The sequence below is a fragment of the Callospermophilus lateralis genome, chromosome 10 (genome assembly GCF_048772815.1).
Source record: "Callospermophilus lateralis isolate mCalLat2 chromosome 10, mCalLat2.hap1, whole genome shotgun sequence".
NCBI classification, from domain to species: domain Eukaryota; kingdom Metazoa; phylum Chordata; class Mammalia; order Rodentia; family Sciuridae; genus Callospermophilus; species Callospermophilus lateralis.
This window is the reverse complement of record NC_135314.1, coordinates 42,322,739-42,339,773: the sequence shown is the minus strand read 5'-3', so window position 1 is coordinate 42,339,773 and position 17,035 is coordinate 42,322,739. Positions and strand designations below refer to the sequence as shown.

Here is a 17,035-nt window from a genome sequence, read left to right as displayed (position 1 = left end):
TTTTTCTTTTTTTCTTTTTTTTTTTTTTTGGTACTAGGAATCGAACCTAGAAACCTGGAAGCACTTAACCACATCCCCAGCCCTTTTTTTTATTTCAAACAGGGTCTTGCTAAGTTGCTTAAGGCCTTACCTAGTTGCTGAGGCTGACTTTGAACTTGTGATTCCCCTGCCTTAGCCTCCTGAGCTGCTGGCTATTAATTTTTTTGAATCGTCAAAACATACAGTAAAAAACTGTACATTCATTTTTAGTCAAACTGTGCCTTTCCTTTAGTCTGCAATTGTATGAATTCAGCAATTGTATGAACCCTGGTTACTTCATGCTGTGCCAAAGTTTTGTTTGGCAAACATCAAATTGAGATCTGCTGAAGAGAAATATATTTTAATGGGGATAATACTTATTTGTAAAAAGGTCCAACATCCACCATTAGAAACAAATTCTTAAGAGTTCCCAATATACTTGAATTTTCACTCAAATGTAGAAGCATGGGCAACCCAAACTAACCAGAACAGAAAGGAACAGCAGTATTCATGGTTATGTCTTAGACCTGAGGCTCACGTTTTCACAAGGCCTAATTTTTCCTTGCTATTACATATTCTCACATGCCTCCCTCTTTAGCTAAAAATACATATGAACCAGTGAACAATGAAGTTCAGAAACATGAAAATTATCCCATTCTTCACCAGAGACCAGGATAAACCTGAGAACAGATGCTAGGACAAACTCTGATTTCTGGCAAGAGCAGAACTATGCCCAAGGATTACTGCAATAACACTATAGCAGAGCAACTACTATAACTGAGGCCTTAATGTGTGAAGGCACTGACTAGCAAAGTGTTCTACCTAACAAGGAAGTGGATAAGGAAGGATCTTTACTCACCTGAGTAAATGTGATAGGTTTGTCCCTAGAAATATAATCTGCATATTTACAAGTAAACATTCCACAATCACTCCCATTTAACTGTTGAGGAATCTCCTAAAATTAAAAAACAAAGAGAGGAAGTGGTAAAGTATCGCCAAAAACAACAGCTTCCTTAGATTTTTTTCTAAATATCTAAATACTGTGGAAAAACAGTATTATAAAGGTAGATGTTAAATCTAGTATTGCACAAACACACAGACACACACACACTAACACAATTAGCTTTACTCATAAAAATCCTAATCATGACGTAAGAGCATGGGACCCCATGGAAAATGTTTTTCAGGAGAAAGGAGAAAAGCAAAGTGAGAGTTCCATCTCTTAGCTCTCATTCAAAGAAACTAAACTGAGGGCTGAGGGTAGAGCCGAGTGATATGACAGAGCACTTGCCTAGATACTTAAGGTCCTGGTTCCATCCCCAGCACTTAGAATCACAAAAGAAATGAAACCAAACTGGAAGGTGTATTACCAGGAACAGGAATGCTAGTCAGAATTATTTCAGAAAGTTATAACTTTAAAAAAGGTTATATGTAGGTTAATCAAAGAGACACTTAAAATGTAACTAACCTACTTGGAAATTGCAGTTTATCTTCTCATCCTAGCCAGGAAAACAGGCCTACTGCTTTGGACCCCTATCGAGAGGAACAGACAAAGCTCCAATAAAAAATAAGGGGTTGAGGGTGGGGAGAAAGAGGGACAAGTAAAAAAGCCTCTGATAAGCTTTAACCCATTGCAATCTGTCCCTTAAGCAGAAACAGAACTTGCTGCAAGCATCACAATGCCTGCCTGACAGAGTAGTGCACACCAGTAATCTCAGTCACTTGGGAGGCTAAGACAGGAGGACTGAGCCGTGTTCAAGGCCAGTCTTGGCAACTTAACAAGACCCTGTCTCGAAAAAGAAAACAACAACAACCACCCCCCACCCCCCCCAAAAAAAAAACACAAACAGGGAGAGGGGTTGAGTGAGGATATAGGAATATAGCTCAATGATAAAGTGCCCCTGGGTGCAATCTCCAGTACCTGGGGGGGGGGGGCGGGGGGGGTGTGGAGAAGGGGAAAAGAGCATCATAAGCCAAAGGTGGCAGATTTCAAACCCACAGAAGGTAAGCTTACATATCCCCAGGGCCTATCTTATCCTAATCTTGACCAACCCTTTATATACTTGGGCTGTTAGTCATAGGGTACAAGATAGTAAGACACTGATTCCACTGCTAGAAAACAAACACACTCAATGACAAAAGCGCCATTTTTTATTCACAGAAATACAGTTGATTGCTGTAAAAAGAAAAGACAGAACATGCACACGTCCCATACATATGCTAGGTGCCTCATACTTTTCTCCCTGGGCTGGCATCTCTCAGAGGACACAGAACTACAGACTCCAATCTACAAAGGAAGAGTATTTGTTTTTTTAAATTACATTTTCCACATCAGAACACAGTATTGATCCTATTCGACTCATACCTGTCCTCTCCTCAGGAAATTTCAAGGCTCAACTTCCAAATGATTTCATTTGGAAATGGAAATGCTTTTGTATGAAAATAGTGAAGTCATCATATACAGGTTAGGACTAAAATGGAATTCATGTGGCTAACTTTAAAGTGTAGTTATTAGGATTCAAAGAGGGACACATTTTAAAATCTTGAATTGGAAGGAGATTCAGCTTGCTTGACTCTTGGAAACCCATGGCATGAGACCCAAAATAAACAAATAAACAAATCCCCAGATAAATTTTGGACAACAACTTTCATTAGTACTGACTAAGAAAAGTAACTGACTTAAATTTATTTTTGTTTTTCCAATTTTTTTTTTTTTTTTTTTTTTTTTTTTAACTGGGAATTGAATTCAGGGGTACTCAATCACTGAGCTACATCTCCAGCTCTATTTTGTATTTTATTTAGAGACAGGGTCTCACTGAGTTGCTTAGCACCTCACTTTTACTGAGGCTGGCTTTGAACTCACAATCTTCCTGCCTCAGCCTCCCAAACTGCTGGGAGTGTGTGTGCCACTGCACCCAGCTTGTTTTTCTAATTCTGAGATGTGCTTGTATTTGTGTGTGTGGGTGCACGTGAGCGCGCACACTAAAATCTATATTTCAATTTGAAATGACTACAGCCATTTTGAGCCATAACTGCCCCTGAGTAACTCAGTTTCCTCACTTGTCTCCCAGCATACTTCAAATAGACAAAACAGTAGAGTAATACGTGGAGTTTTAGAGCCAGACTCTGGCAGAGTAAGTGAAAGCAATGCGTCTAAAGTCTTTCATAGTCACTTGAGATAAACATGATTATCTTGGCTTGAATGAAGTCACCTACTTCCCAACTACTTTATAAATTATTCTGACTCAAATTGTGGATATCTACCTGTCTTGGTGACACCTAGGACCATGCTTCTGTCAGTAAGTGTCCAATTACTAGCATTCTGCAATCCTGGATCTATCTACCTCTTTCTTGAATCTCATGGTACCTTGGGACTAGTTCTCATATAGTGGAACTGGGTTTTTCCAAAAACTAGTTTTAATAAAGTTAACAGATTTGGAACAAGATAGTCTTCGATAAAGACTAAGAAGGAACTATTTTGGTTAAATAAATGGCTGAAGATTTGGAACAAGGTCATTCTTAAGATCTATACTTTAGGACTGGGGGTGTAGCTTAGTGGTGGAGTGTGTGCTTAGCACTCATGAGACCCTAAGTTTAATTCCCAGCACCACACACACACACACACACAAAGATACATATTTAGGCAGCTGGGGTGTGGCTCAGCTATAGAGCACTTGCCTCCCACGTAAGAGGCACTGGGTTTGATCCTCAGCATCACATAAAAGTAAATAAACAAAGATACTGTGTCCATGTGTAATTAAAAAATGTTTCTTTAAAAAAAGATGTATATTTTAGGAGAATGCATGCTATGCATGCTTAAAGCAGGGAGTGAAGTGAGGGTAGGAAAGAAGCCAAGACTGAATAAAATGATACTGTCAGTAAATGAAACAAAGTAGGCCAAATATAAATAAACATCACTTACATGTGGCTTCATGCTGTAGTGGGTCCACTCTAAAAGATTTAGATCAATATTTCTTTTGGTCTTACTTTCATCCTGTAAATACTGACTAAAGAAAACAAAAACAGCAAAGAATGAATATATCAATAAATTCCTAGGAAAATGACCATTGTGACAAAGGATTTTGTGATGTTTAACAGATATGCTCTTCTCAATCCCAGTTACATTAGATTTTCAAAAATGTGACTGCTTTTGTGTCTTTAATTTTCTAACAAAAATTATACATGAAAAGACCACTATAATAACCACTCTAGAAATAATTACTATTACCAAATTGATGTAATGTACCTGCATACACACAGTTTTGTTTGCTTGTTTATTTATCTGGGTACTGGGGATTGACCTAGGGGTGTTCTACTAACAAGCTACATCCCTGGCCCTTTATATTTTTTAAACAGTGTCTTACACTAAGTTGCCCAGGTAAACTTGAATTTGCGATCCTTTTACTTCAGCTTCCCAAATCACTGGGATTATAGGCATGCCCTACTGCACCTGGCTATAGACACAATTTTAAAACTCACACTTTATTCTCAGTGGTGCACATCTATAATCCCAGCAACTTGGGAGCTGAGGCAGGAAGATCAAAAGTTGGAGGCCAGCTCAGCAACTTGGCCAATTCTCGCTTCAATTTAGCAAAACCCTGTCTTAAAATATAAGAAGGATTGGGGATGTAGCTCAGTGTAAAGCACCTCTGGGGTTCAATCCCAGGTACCATTAAAGAAAAAAAAAAAAAGCCCTCATTTAACAACTTGCTTTTTCTCAGTTCAAAATCAATATGGCATAAGATACATGTCCTGAACTCTTGAGAAATTAAAAGGCAAGAAGACTGTTTTGAATTAAAGGAGAGACTAAAAAAGACATTAAAAACATGTTTGAACCCTGATTGGCTCTTGGACTGATGGGAGGATACAAAGGATACCTGGAGAGGCTGTGGTTTTGGCTCAGTGGTAGAGCACTTGCTTAGCATGTATGAGGCACTGGGTTTGATACTCAGCACTGTATATAAATAAATAAATCAAATAAAGGTCCGTCAACATCTTTAAAAAAATTTTTAAAAAAGATACCTGGAGGTATCAGAATATGGACCATATATTACATATTAATGATTGTTATAAGTGTGATAGTAGCATTGTAATTATATAGGAGAATTTCCTTATTCTTAGGAGAGTATATATTTATCTACTAGAAATGATTAATTTTATCTTATCAAATTCGGCAACATAAACATCAGTCCTAATCCTAAGGTGCATAGAAGGTAAGCCTGCATTAGACCAGGACATACAGTTTCAATGGGTGCAGTACTGTTCCAAAAAAAGGGCAAAACATAGTTCCTAGGGGATAAAAATCATAGTTATTTCAGTGGGTTGTAGCCTTCCAAAGCTCAACTCACTCAAGACTTAATCATTAGTATAATTTTTTCTTATTATAGAAAAATTAAATTAAAATTTTCTCCTGGTGGGTAAGATAATGAAAAAAAGATTGAGAAAAATTAGACTAGGTGCATCAGGAAACAAAAACTATATGACTATAGTATGACTATAAAAAAGTATGAACTTTTTTTTTTCTTTTTGGTATCCTGTTATAAGCAGAAAACAAAACTGTACTGTGTGATTTCAATAAGCAGTAATAAGCAGATCCTATGTATGCAATAATGTATTAGTACATGTGTTTATGCACTCACAAATACATATGCACATTCTATATTTTACATAGGAAAGACTAGAAGGATTATATATAATTTGGTGTATCTTCTGATTTTTAAAAATTTCTTTTTTGTTCAAGATAAACAATCATAAATATAAAAATCATTTTTTTTTAAACTGGGAATTGAATTCAGGGCCTCATGTGTGCTAAGCAAGTGCTCTACCACTGAGCTATAGCCTCAGTGCTTTTTTTATTTTTAAATGGGGTCTTGCTAAGTTGCTGTGGCTGTCCTTGAACTTGTGATCCTCCTACCTCAATCTTGAGTCACTGGGATTACAGGCGTGCAACACCATACCCAGTTGAAAAGATCTTGTACAATAAAACAAATTGCAGGAGGGAGATAAATGAACTAATTATGGTTAAGAACAACTTTTCTTTGTAAGATTCACTTAAAAAGTTCACTCATTTTTACCAAGGTAAAAGAAGGGAGCCTGCAGGCTGGGGTTTTGGCTCAGTGGTAGAGTGCTTGCCTAGCATGTGTGAGACAATGGGTTTGATCCTCAGTACCACATAAAAATAAATAAAGGTACTGTGTTCATCTACAACTAAAAAAAAAAAAAAAAAAAAAAAAGGAGCTTGCATTTGCTTCCAGCAAGCAGAAGAAGTTCAAAAGGGTCTTATCTGGCCAGGTACCTAGCATGGGTGAACCCCTGGTTTTTTCCTCCACTACCACACACACACACACACACACACAAAAGTATGGTAGGGAGTGGGGCTTCTCTTCCTGATGTGCTACTTCACTTTCAAATTCATGTCACCAATTTACACAGCTAATAATTATCCTTTAAAAGCAGGTTTCTAACAATTGCTACAGGAGTACCTTCTTATCTGTGATTTTACTTTATGTAGTTTTAGTTACCCATTATTCAAAGACATTAAATAGAAAATTTGAAAAATAAACAATTCATAAATTTTAAATTGCTTACTGTTCTAAGTAGCATGAAGAAATCTTACATCGTCTGCTCCAGACCATCTTCCCTTTGCCCAGCATATTCACATTGCATATACTACCTACCTGCATTTAATAGCAGTTTTGGTTATGAGACTGGCTATCCTGGCATTCAGGGCTTGTATTCAAGTAACACTATTTTACTTAATAATGGCTACAAAGAGTAAGAATAATGATACACAGGAAGCTCCAGGGCAAAAAATATGGAAGGACAGATTAACTCTGATACTATGTGGCAATGCTATAGGCACATAGGAAAAAACATAGTATATGTAGGGTTCAATACTGTCTGTGGTTTCAGGCATCCACTTAGAGTTTATACCAACAGATACAGGGAGAACTACTTTCTGTATTTGAAATAGCTGCCTACAAACCACACATTATAATTTAAAAACTGCCCTTGGGTTCTATGAGATGAATCCAACTACCACGGAAAGCACAGAGACATGGGTGGATTTCATAATTTATAGGACCAATACTCCCCAACTAATAATTCTTTGAATATCCAGAAGAATGTATCAATTCCAAAGAAATCTAATTTAATCACAGGACTATATTAAGATATATTTTACATTATAAACACAAGATAAACTTTTTTTCAATGATGCTATTAAATACGACTTCTCAGGTTTGATCAGCCACTGGGAAGACAGCTTTAACTGTATATTAAGCCTGCCATCCAAGCCTGGTGAGGTGGTGCACGCCTATAATCCCAGAGGTTCGAGAGGCTGATGCAAAAGGATTTCAAGTTCAAAGCCAGCTTCAGCAACTCAAGTGAGGCCCTAAGCAATTTAGTGAGACCCTGTCTCTAAATAAAATATTTAAAAGGGGAGGCAGGGAGGGGGCGGGCAGGTGAATACTTGGGATTTGGCTTAGTGGTTAAACACCTCTGGGTTCAATCCCTGATACCAAAAAAAGAAAGAGACTGCCATTCAGAGCTTACTAAAATTAAATAAAAGAGATATCAACAAAAAGGGCACAATGAGACAACAGTGAAGTTTTCTAGCCTTACTTACAGGAGAATCTCACAGATCCTGTGGCCCTTTTGTCCCATAGAATCCAGGTATTTAAGACACTTTTTTCTTAGGTCCATCACCTATAATGGAAAGATGGCAACATGGAAAAGCTGAAATATCTTAAACATTAACAGAAACACAAAATTTAATTCCAAATGAAAAGCATCTTTACAAAAATCAACACATGTACAAACATGGATTAATTTAGAAACATGTTAGGTTTTTAAAAGTTATAAAATATCACAGAGATATGAGTTTAATATTATATATTTCTATTCCTAGATAAAGACCTAGAAGCTTTTTTGTTTCTTCTTCACCTTCACCTTTCTTCAATAAACCTATACCACCTTACCCATCTTATAAATGAAACTAAATATACAAATAAAATTACAAAACTTATCTCTTAGAAATGAAAGCTCCACAAGTATAAGAATCATTCTTCTAGCTTTCTAAGTTGTCCAACTTAAGAACTGATTAGGAAACTGGTGCAGTGGTACATGACTACTATTTCAGCAACTCAGGAGGTTGAGGCAAGAAACCCAAGTTCAAGGCCAGCCTTTACCTGGGAAAGACTCTGTCTCAAAATAAAAAATAAAAAGGGCTGGGGATGTGGCTCAGTGGTGGAGAGCCTCTGGGCTCACCCCTCAGTATAATAAGTGAAGGATGAAATACGTAGGGAGCTGGGCACAGTGGTACATGCCTATGAACCAAGGAAGGAGGGTTGCAAGTTGGGGCCAGCCTCAGCAACTTAGTGTAACCCTGTCTCAAAATAAAAATAAGAAATAGAAAAAGGCTGGAAATGTGACTTGGTGATAGAGTGCATGCCTATCAGGTGAAAGGACCTGGATTCAATCCCCAGTAATGCCAAGGGAAAAAAAAAAGAATTAAGAAAAGACTCTTTAGAGTATGCCTTTCATACATATTATCGGCCTTTCACTGGACAAAGAATGACTTTCATCATTTAAGGAAACAGTTTGCATCCAAACTCCAACAATTAACCCTCTGAACTCACCACAAGGCTCCAATGTACCTTCCGATGAATAGGCACCAGAACAAGTTCTTGTTCAAAGAGATTAACCCCTTTGGTCCATCTTTTCACTGCTTGGTAACCCCCAGACTTTAATTTAGGATAGAAGAAAGTGCTGAATACATGAAGTGCTGGATAGCCTTGCTTTTTATTCCTTTCCACTAGAAGATTCATGTAAAAATTAATAACCTATAAAATACCAAAAGAATAAAAGTTGGAACATGGCAAGTATATTACTGAAACTAAGTTTCTACTTGAATTAATATGAATTAGAAAGTGAGGTGCTTGTTGGCTGGGGCTGTAGCTCAGTGGCAGAGATCTGAGGCAATGGGTTCGATCCCTAGCACCATATAAAAATAAATAAATAAAGGCATGTTGTACATCTATAATAAGAAGGAGAAAAGGAAGAAAGGAAGATGAGGTGTTTAGGAAAGGTACTAAGGGGAAGTCTATGGAAGAGGACAGAAAAACTCATCGGTGTAAAATGGGAAAGATTAAGAAAGAATGAAGGGCTAGAATGTATCTCAATAATAGAGCACTTGCCTAACATGCACAAGGTCCTGGGTTCAATTCCCAGAATGCCAAAAAAAAAAAAAATTGATTCTCAGATGCACAAGAGAAAAATTACAAATATAGCAGAAGTAGCTACCTTTGTAACATTCAGGATGTTTTTGTTTAAAAAATAAGCAAAAAAACCCTAAACCTTGTTTTACCAGCCTCTTATAATTAGGCACAAAACACTCATAAGAACCAAGAAGTCTGTGCAATAATGAAAAGGTGAATATAACTCTATCACATAAGATTTTCAGAAAAATTAACTATAAGCAAATTTTACAATATAGAAATTATACCACAATTTAAAAAATATTAACTGGAAAGAGTTGCCAAAATATTTATAGTGTATTGGAAAAATAATTTATTTTTCCTGTATTTTCCAAAACACATTAAATTTATAATGTAAAATAAAACATTCTAGCTTTACCAGAATGTTTACCAAGGCAGGAGGATGCCATGTTCCAGGACAGCCTTGGCAATTTAGAGATAGCCTGTCTCAAAATAAAATTAATAAAAGGACTGGGAATGAAACTCAGATGTAGAATGTTCCTGAAGAGAAGAGAGAGGAGGAGAATGTGTTTATAGATAACTAAGCACGGGGGAGTGGAAACAAAGGCAAAGGGAAACAATGCAAGGACTAAACAGTAGAGGAAAGGAACAACTAGAAATTTGCCAAGAACGAAGAGCTATCTGTTGCTAAACATGTACGTGTTCAAGACGACAATTAGGCAACTCTTTGAAGTTATCACTTGTTATGGTTTGAATCTGTGTATCCCTCCAAAATTCATACCAAATGGGATAAGAGGTTGGACTTAAGGGAAGTGATTAAGGTATAACAGCTTTAATCTTATGGGTAGGATTAGTGCTTTTATAAAAAAGGTTGAATGCAGACAGCCCAGTTCCTTTTGCCCTCAGCCATATGTGAGGATTCTGTGTTCCTTCCTCCCACCATCTTATAAGCAAAGGATGGGGCCGTTACCAGAAATGAATCAGAGGTGCCCTGATCTGGGACTTTCCATCTTCAAGAGCTAAAAACAATAAATTTCTACTGTTGACAGATTACCTCTGTAGTCTGTGGTGTTTTGTTGTAGCAAGATATCATTCAAGCAAGTACCTTCCATTTATTAGGGATAACCAGGATTCATAAAAATGTCATTAAAGACTTATAAATGAAGTGGTGGATAAGGACAGATGCACAAGAGAAAAATTACAAAGAAAGTAGAAGTAGCTACCTTTGTAAGATTCAGGATGTTTTTGTTTAATAAACAAGCAAAAAAAACCCTAAACCTTGTTTTACCAACCTCTTATAATTGGACACAAATCACTTTGATTATAGATAATAGCTAACCATGATAATAGTCAAAACGGGAAGAATAAAAGAAAGAGCTTACCTCATCATTGAGCCAGTGATAGTTCTTTAAGGTCTGGATATCTCCTCGAGTAATTCGCAATTTGAAAGCGCTACTTAGGATCTCATCCGGTGGGCCATGGCCTAGGGCATTACTGATTTCTTTTTCCATATCCTGAATTAGAAAGTACAAAGGTTGCTATTTTAACAGAGAACCATTAACAAATATTGAAAGTCAGACTAAAAAAAGTTTTCATCTCAGCAACACATGACACTTGAGAAAAAATACCATCAAAGACTTAGAAATTCAAACTTAGAAAATATTCCAACTGAGCTGGGGGCATAGCTCAGTGGTAGAGTGCTTGCCTAGCACGCTTGAAGCCCTGAATTCAATTTGCAGTACACTAAAAATAAATTTTTTAAAAATTCAGACTTAGAACTACAAAGCAATCTTTATTAAAGATTATATGCTTGTTGACTAGATGCCTTCATTATTTTAAAGAACCGTGTAGGCCAGGTGCAGTAATCTCAGCAACTTGGGAGGCTGAGACAGAGTTCAAAGCCAGCCTCGGCAATGGTGAGATGTTTAGCAACTCAGTGAGACCATGTCTCTATACAAATGGGCTCACCTTTAAAATAAGAATTTTAACTATTTTCATTCCCTCATTTTCTGTTAAGTCTTTACTATTTTCAAATATAATAATCAATGAAAGAGATGTTTCATAAGCCATGATCATTACTTAAAAAAACAGAAATACATTAATTATTTTTTCTTTTCTTTTGTCATACTGGGGATTAAACCTAGAGGCACTTTAACACTGAGCCGTATCTTCAGCTCTTTTTGTTTCTTATTTTGAGACAGGATCTTACTAAGTTGCTGAGGCTGGCCTTTAGCTTGGGATCCTCCTGCTTCAGCTTCTCAAGTTGCTGGGATTAGAGGAATGTGCCACTGCATCCAGCCCTAGACATTTTTTATTTGTTTAATTTTGTTTTAGACAGTCTTGCTAAATTTCTCAGGCTGACCTGAAACTTGCAATTCTCCTGTCTCAGACTCCTGAGAAGTTGGGATAATAGGCATATGCCACCAAGCCCGGCAAAGCATTCACTCTTTTCTTTTTTTTTTTTAGTTGTAGTTGGACACAATACCTTTATTTATTTTTATGTGGTGCTGAGGATCGAACCCAGGGCCTCACATGTGCTATGCAAGCACTCTACTGCTGAGCCACAACCCCAGCTCCAAAGCATTCATTCTTAATGCCAATCCCATATCATATAACTCAATTTATGTTTGAAGAGTACAAAAAGAATCTGCAAAGAATCCATTATATTTGATCCATTAGGCCACCTTCCAAGAGCATCAATGACCAAGGTAGTCAAAGTGTGAAACAATCTTGACTCTATAATTTTTTTCAAACATTCATTCCTTGCCTGTAGAAACTCCTTAAAATAAAACATAACAAGTTAGGAGTAACTGAGGTTATTTTAAAAACTTGTGTCTTATTCTAATCAGCACAATATATAATACCTCTGAAAGTTCAAGGAGATCATCCGTTCTTCTATCCCTTTCTTTGCCTGAGAAATTCTTTTCCTTTGCCTCAAGTATTGACATTTTCCTCCTGAGTAATCCATTGCTTCCACTGCCCAGGCGGAGTCGAGCTGACACTTCTTCGGATAGGTCAGGCTCCATTCGATGTCCCCTCCTCTGATCAAAAGTTTCTATATTTTATTGATATGCATGATACTTGAACACAATACATATATTCCACAGGAAATAATATATAAAACAGTGTCATTATCTTAAAAGAAAAGAGAACTAGCAGATCCTCCAAGTGAATAAAGCAGATTTAGCAGAGCTGTCGTTCTGGCGAGTCAGAACAAACAAGCTCTAGAGTTAAGGCTCAGAGACACTTCAATTACAAACCATAGAAAAGAATGCTCACCACTTTTTCCCTTAAAGTAGCAACATAAGTAATTTCAGTTTTTCTATCCCAATTGAAATTAATGTGTTAATTTTTTTTTTTAAGTTTTAAAGAGTTTTTAAAATGTGACCTAAAAATCCCATCAGTGAGAACAAACTACAGCTACCCTTATACTATTTCATCAAGTAATTATAGGGTACCTGGAGTTGCAGTTCAATGGTAGAGCACTTGCCTAGCATGTGTGAGGCACTGGATTCAATCCTTAGCACCACATATAAATAGATAGATAGATAGATAGATAGATAAAATAAAGGTACTATGTTCAACTACAACTAAAAATATCTTTTTTAAAAAAGTAATTACAGGACTGGGGTTGTGGCTCAGTTGGTAAAGCGCTTGCCTAGCACATGTGAGGCACTGAATTTAATCCTCAGCACCACATAAAAATAAATAAAGGCATTGTATCTGTCTACAACTAAAAATAATTTTTTTAAATTATATATTACATAAAAATGAATAAAATACGAAGGTTAAGCTGACCACCAATAACCAATAATATAACCAACCATGCCTACATAAGGAGCCTCCATCAAAGCCCAAAGATTGGGTTCAGGCAGCTTCTGTATGGCTGACCACAGCAAAAATTTGGAAGTTCTACACCTATGCATCTCTTTCATCTGGTAGTTTATCTGTATCCTTTGTAATACTGTTTATTGAAAAATGAGTAAACATGGGGGAAAATAAAAATGTACAAGTCAGTAATGTACCTCTTTAATTAATAACTACATTCAATTCAACAAAAAGAATTTTGCCAGCACCCCAGAAACTATGACAAGCTTATTCCCTATTATAACTCTATGTAAACCTTAATATTAGATTTAAGTCATCTAGTAGGAGAAGTATTTTTAAAATAGGAAATTTATTTAGAAATAGTTTTGGACTAAAACCACCAGTCCTAAAACCCCTAGCCAGTATTCTTCATTCCAGTCAACTGTCAGGTATATTAGTCCTTCCCTCTGGTTCAGCAAAGATGGAAGAAGGATATTATTTCCTAGGCAAGTTCCAAATACCTCCACTTTGTCCTCTCATGTTTAGTTCCCTTCTTCTTTCAGATTTTGCTCCACAGATAAAAACTGACAAACACAAAAGACTCTACTCTGAATCACTGAAAATGGAGAACTTAGAAAAAGGAAAGCTAAGATTTATGATATAGGACCATGACTTAGCCTTTTAATTATTGGGGAAACCAAACTTGACTAAACTGATAAACACAAAGCAGTCACCTATGCTTTTATAATTTTATGTATCTAAATTGTGAAATAACTTAAAACTTCAAGTTTGGATCTAATTTAGAAACACATCTCTTTTGGACATTGAATGTTTATCAAAATAGTGCGCCATTATTAAAAATGTTATTACTGCTATGGAGATCACTGAAACACTTTTTATTCCTAAACTTATGTAGAAATATAAAATCGGATTAAGCATTAGACTGCTAATATTTTCAAGTAAATCTGAAACCTTGACTCTGAAAACAAACTTCTGAAATATCTTTCCTAGAGACTTGTATGTTTTTTAAAGTTCTCCAAAAGATGGAATACAATACAGATAAGGATTGGTATGAAGTCAGGCTGGTCTCTCATAAAGAAAGGTGACTGCTAAAAATATAAAAATCAGCAAGATATACACAAAAAGTTGTATATCTTCAAAGCTTCTTGCTTTTTGAAAGAGAGTAACAGAACAGAAATCAAAGTAATATATGCCTTCTTTCTTATTTTACAAAGGTATCAAAACAGAAATCCAGTGAATTGAAGAACATATATAAAACTTCACTAGGGTTTCTACTTACACCTTCATTTTCAAGTCTGATTCCCACCATCTTCTCTGTATCAGAAATTTTCCCTTTTGAACACCTGAGGGGGGAAAAAAATTAAGAGACTACAGACTTCTGCTAGATAATTTTAACTTGGTCCATATTAGACTACTTTTAGAAATGATTAATTTATAAACAAAAAAATCGTCTGGATACATAATCCTCTATACCAGTGGTCAGCAATCTTTCTAAAAAGGACCAGATAGTAAACACTTCAGGTTTGGTAGATTTTGTAGCTTCCATCACATCTTCAACTCTACCATGGTAGTTTAAAAGCAGGAACAGATAGGATGTAAATAAATGAGCATGATCATGTGCCAATAAAACTTTACCTGTTAAAAAAAAGCAGGGTTGGCTTGTGGCTCAGTGGTAGAGCACCTGCCTAGCATGTGTGGGGCCCTGGATTCGATCCTCAGCACCACATAAAAATAAAGGTATTGTATCCAACTACAACTAAAATTTTTTTTAATAATAAAAAATAAAAAAAAGGAGGTGGGCCAGAACTGGCCTGGTCCTAGGCCATAGTCCACAAACTCAGATACAAAGAAACTATATCTAAAATCCTAAGACATACAGAATTACCTTCACTGGTCTTATATTAGAGATGCTAATTACTAAATATGCCGCCTTGCCCACAATCCTAAGCAGCAGCTACCTTTCCAAGTCCTAATGCCTAGGAGATTAAGGACACACTCCAAAACCAGGCTAAGGCATGATTCAAGAGCTACTTATGGAAATGGACAGGGTGGTGCGGACATGGTGGTGCTTACCTATAATCACCGCTACTTGGGAGGGTAAGGCAAGAGGATTGCATGTTTGGAGCCAGACTTGATAATTTATCAAGACCCTGTCTCAAAATACAATTTCAAAAGGGGCTGGGTGCCACAGTCTGGCTGGGCACAAAATAACTGAGCCGCCAGGAGGCACTTATAGGTTCAAACAGGAACTCCTTTATTGCCCGAACTCCACCAGCACACCGGCACTCCCCAGGAACTCTCCCAGCTCTCCACCGGGCTCGGGAGAACTCAACCGGAACTCCAACTCCACAAGAACTCAAAAGTAGCCAACTCCAGGAGAACTCAAAAGTAGTGGGCACCCAAGGCAGCAGGAGCCGCCCTATTGCTGGACAGCAGGGGTCTATATACAACTGAATACACAGCCTGTTTCAATCCAGCATCGTCCAGTCACAGCAACTGTACACAGCTTAACTTAATTATCATCATCTTAATGGCTCACTGGCTGTCACCTCTCAACCACTCCTTCTGGCAAAAAGCTAGGCGCCATCCCAACTCGGCTGTGGTTCCCAACAGCTGGGATGGTTAGCTCAGTGGTCAAGCATTTGCCTAGCATTCACAAGGTCCTGGGTTCAATCTCCAATACCCACCCCCACCACATACAGCTATTTATATACATGTACATATATGCCTGACCAGCTACCAGAGTTGAAGACAATTAACAATTTCCTCAAACCTAGCTGCTCATAACCTTATAAAGTGAGAAAATACATAAGAAAACAGAATTAAATGAAAAATGTACCTCTTTTCACTTCTCATTGGACATAGAGGTCCTCTGGTTTCAGCAACTCTATCTGTGGGGATGGTAAAGAAAAGATTAAATGTTTCCTTTACTTCAATCACAAGCTAGAATTTCAATTTCCAGTTTTAAAGTATCAGAACATTCATTTACTCTGAAACGCTGAAGTGAACTCTAAAGACACCAGCCTCCTCACAAACTAAGTAGTCTAAAATTGCATCAAACTAATCTTTAGCATAGGCTGACTGATAATAGTTCATTTGATAAATTATAATTTAGTATCATTCAGTAGACAGTTGATGGAGAAATATAGGCAGTTAACATAAGGAGTATAAGTAAATTAATTTTATATTCATAAAATATATTCATATAAAAGCCTCATATTCTATGAATCAAATTCATCTTGAAACAGCTTTTTAAAAAATGAAACTCCTGGTACTAGTAAGTATCAGTCAATGTCTTGAGGTTTAACAATATTTAAAGGCTTGGGACATCATCTGCCACTTGTATGCCAATTTTCAACCTCATAGACACACTCTAACATGAACTAAGGTCCATACATTAAGACAGAGCTAGATCTGGGAACTCACATTGTTTTGGAAAAAACTGAGTTGCTCTGACTCCGTGATTCTGCTCCTCCCCCCAGGCTTTGGTCTTTAATGTGTCCATCTGACTTCTTTGAGAACTTAAAAACACAAAAAGCAAGGAAGATCAGATACAAAAGGAAAGGCTACCTTAAATATTCATTACCTCTATCTGACAAGATTCTCCAAACAGACTACCTTTTAACATCTCACAACAACAAAGACGCAGCAACACAGTAGCATCTGGGACTTGGATTAAAGCAATCTAATCTTGATTCCAATGTTTCAGCCAAACTCTCTAACCTCCATTTTCTGTATTTGTAGACTAGATGTTCTCTGCTGGGCACACTGGTGCACACCTTATAATCACAGCCACTTTGAAGGCTAAGTAGAAAGATTGAAAGTTCCAGGCCAGCTTTAGCAATTCAGTAAGATTCTGTTTCAAAAGAAAAAAATAAAAAGGGTTGGGGATTGCCAGGTGCAGTGGTGCACACCTGTAATCCTAGAAGCTTAGGAGGCTGAGGCAGGAGGGTTTCGAGTTCAAAGCCAGC

At 37.0% G+C, this 17,035-nt stretch overlaps 1 protein-coding gene across 2 annotated transcripts in view; it reads right to left on the bottom strand.

Moving 5' to 3' along the window:
• Senp2 (SUMO specific peptidase 2) overlaps positions 1-17,035 on the bottom strand; it is a 37,158-nt gene that overhangs the window by 4,184 nt on the left and 15,939 nt on the right. For both annotated transcript variants that reach the window (XM_076868176.2, XM_076868177.2), the window contains 9 exons: positions 16,491-16,585; positions 15,904-15,955; positions 14,344-14,407; positions 12,101-12,277; positions 10,619-10,750; positions 8,658-8,861; positions 7,646-7,725; positions 3,941-4,025; positions 878-973 (listed from right to left, as the gene is read on the bottom strand). In XM_076868176.2, coding sequence (XP_076724291.1) covers positions 878-973; positions 3,941-4,025; positions 7,646-7,725; positions 8,658-8,861; positions 10,619-10,750; positions 12,101-12,277; positions 14,344-14,407; positions 15,904-15,955; positions 16,491-16,585 — 985 coding nt within the window. The remainder of the gene's footprint in view (positions 1-877; positions 974-3,940; positions 4,026-7,645; positions 7,726-8,657; positions 8,862-10,618; positions 10,751-12,100; positions 12,278-14,343; positions 14,408-15,903; positions 15,956-16,490; positions 16,586-17,035) is intronic.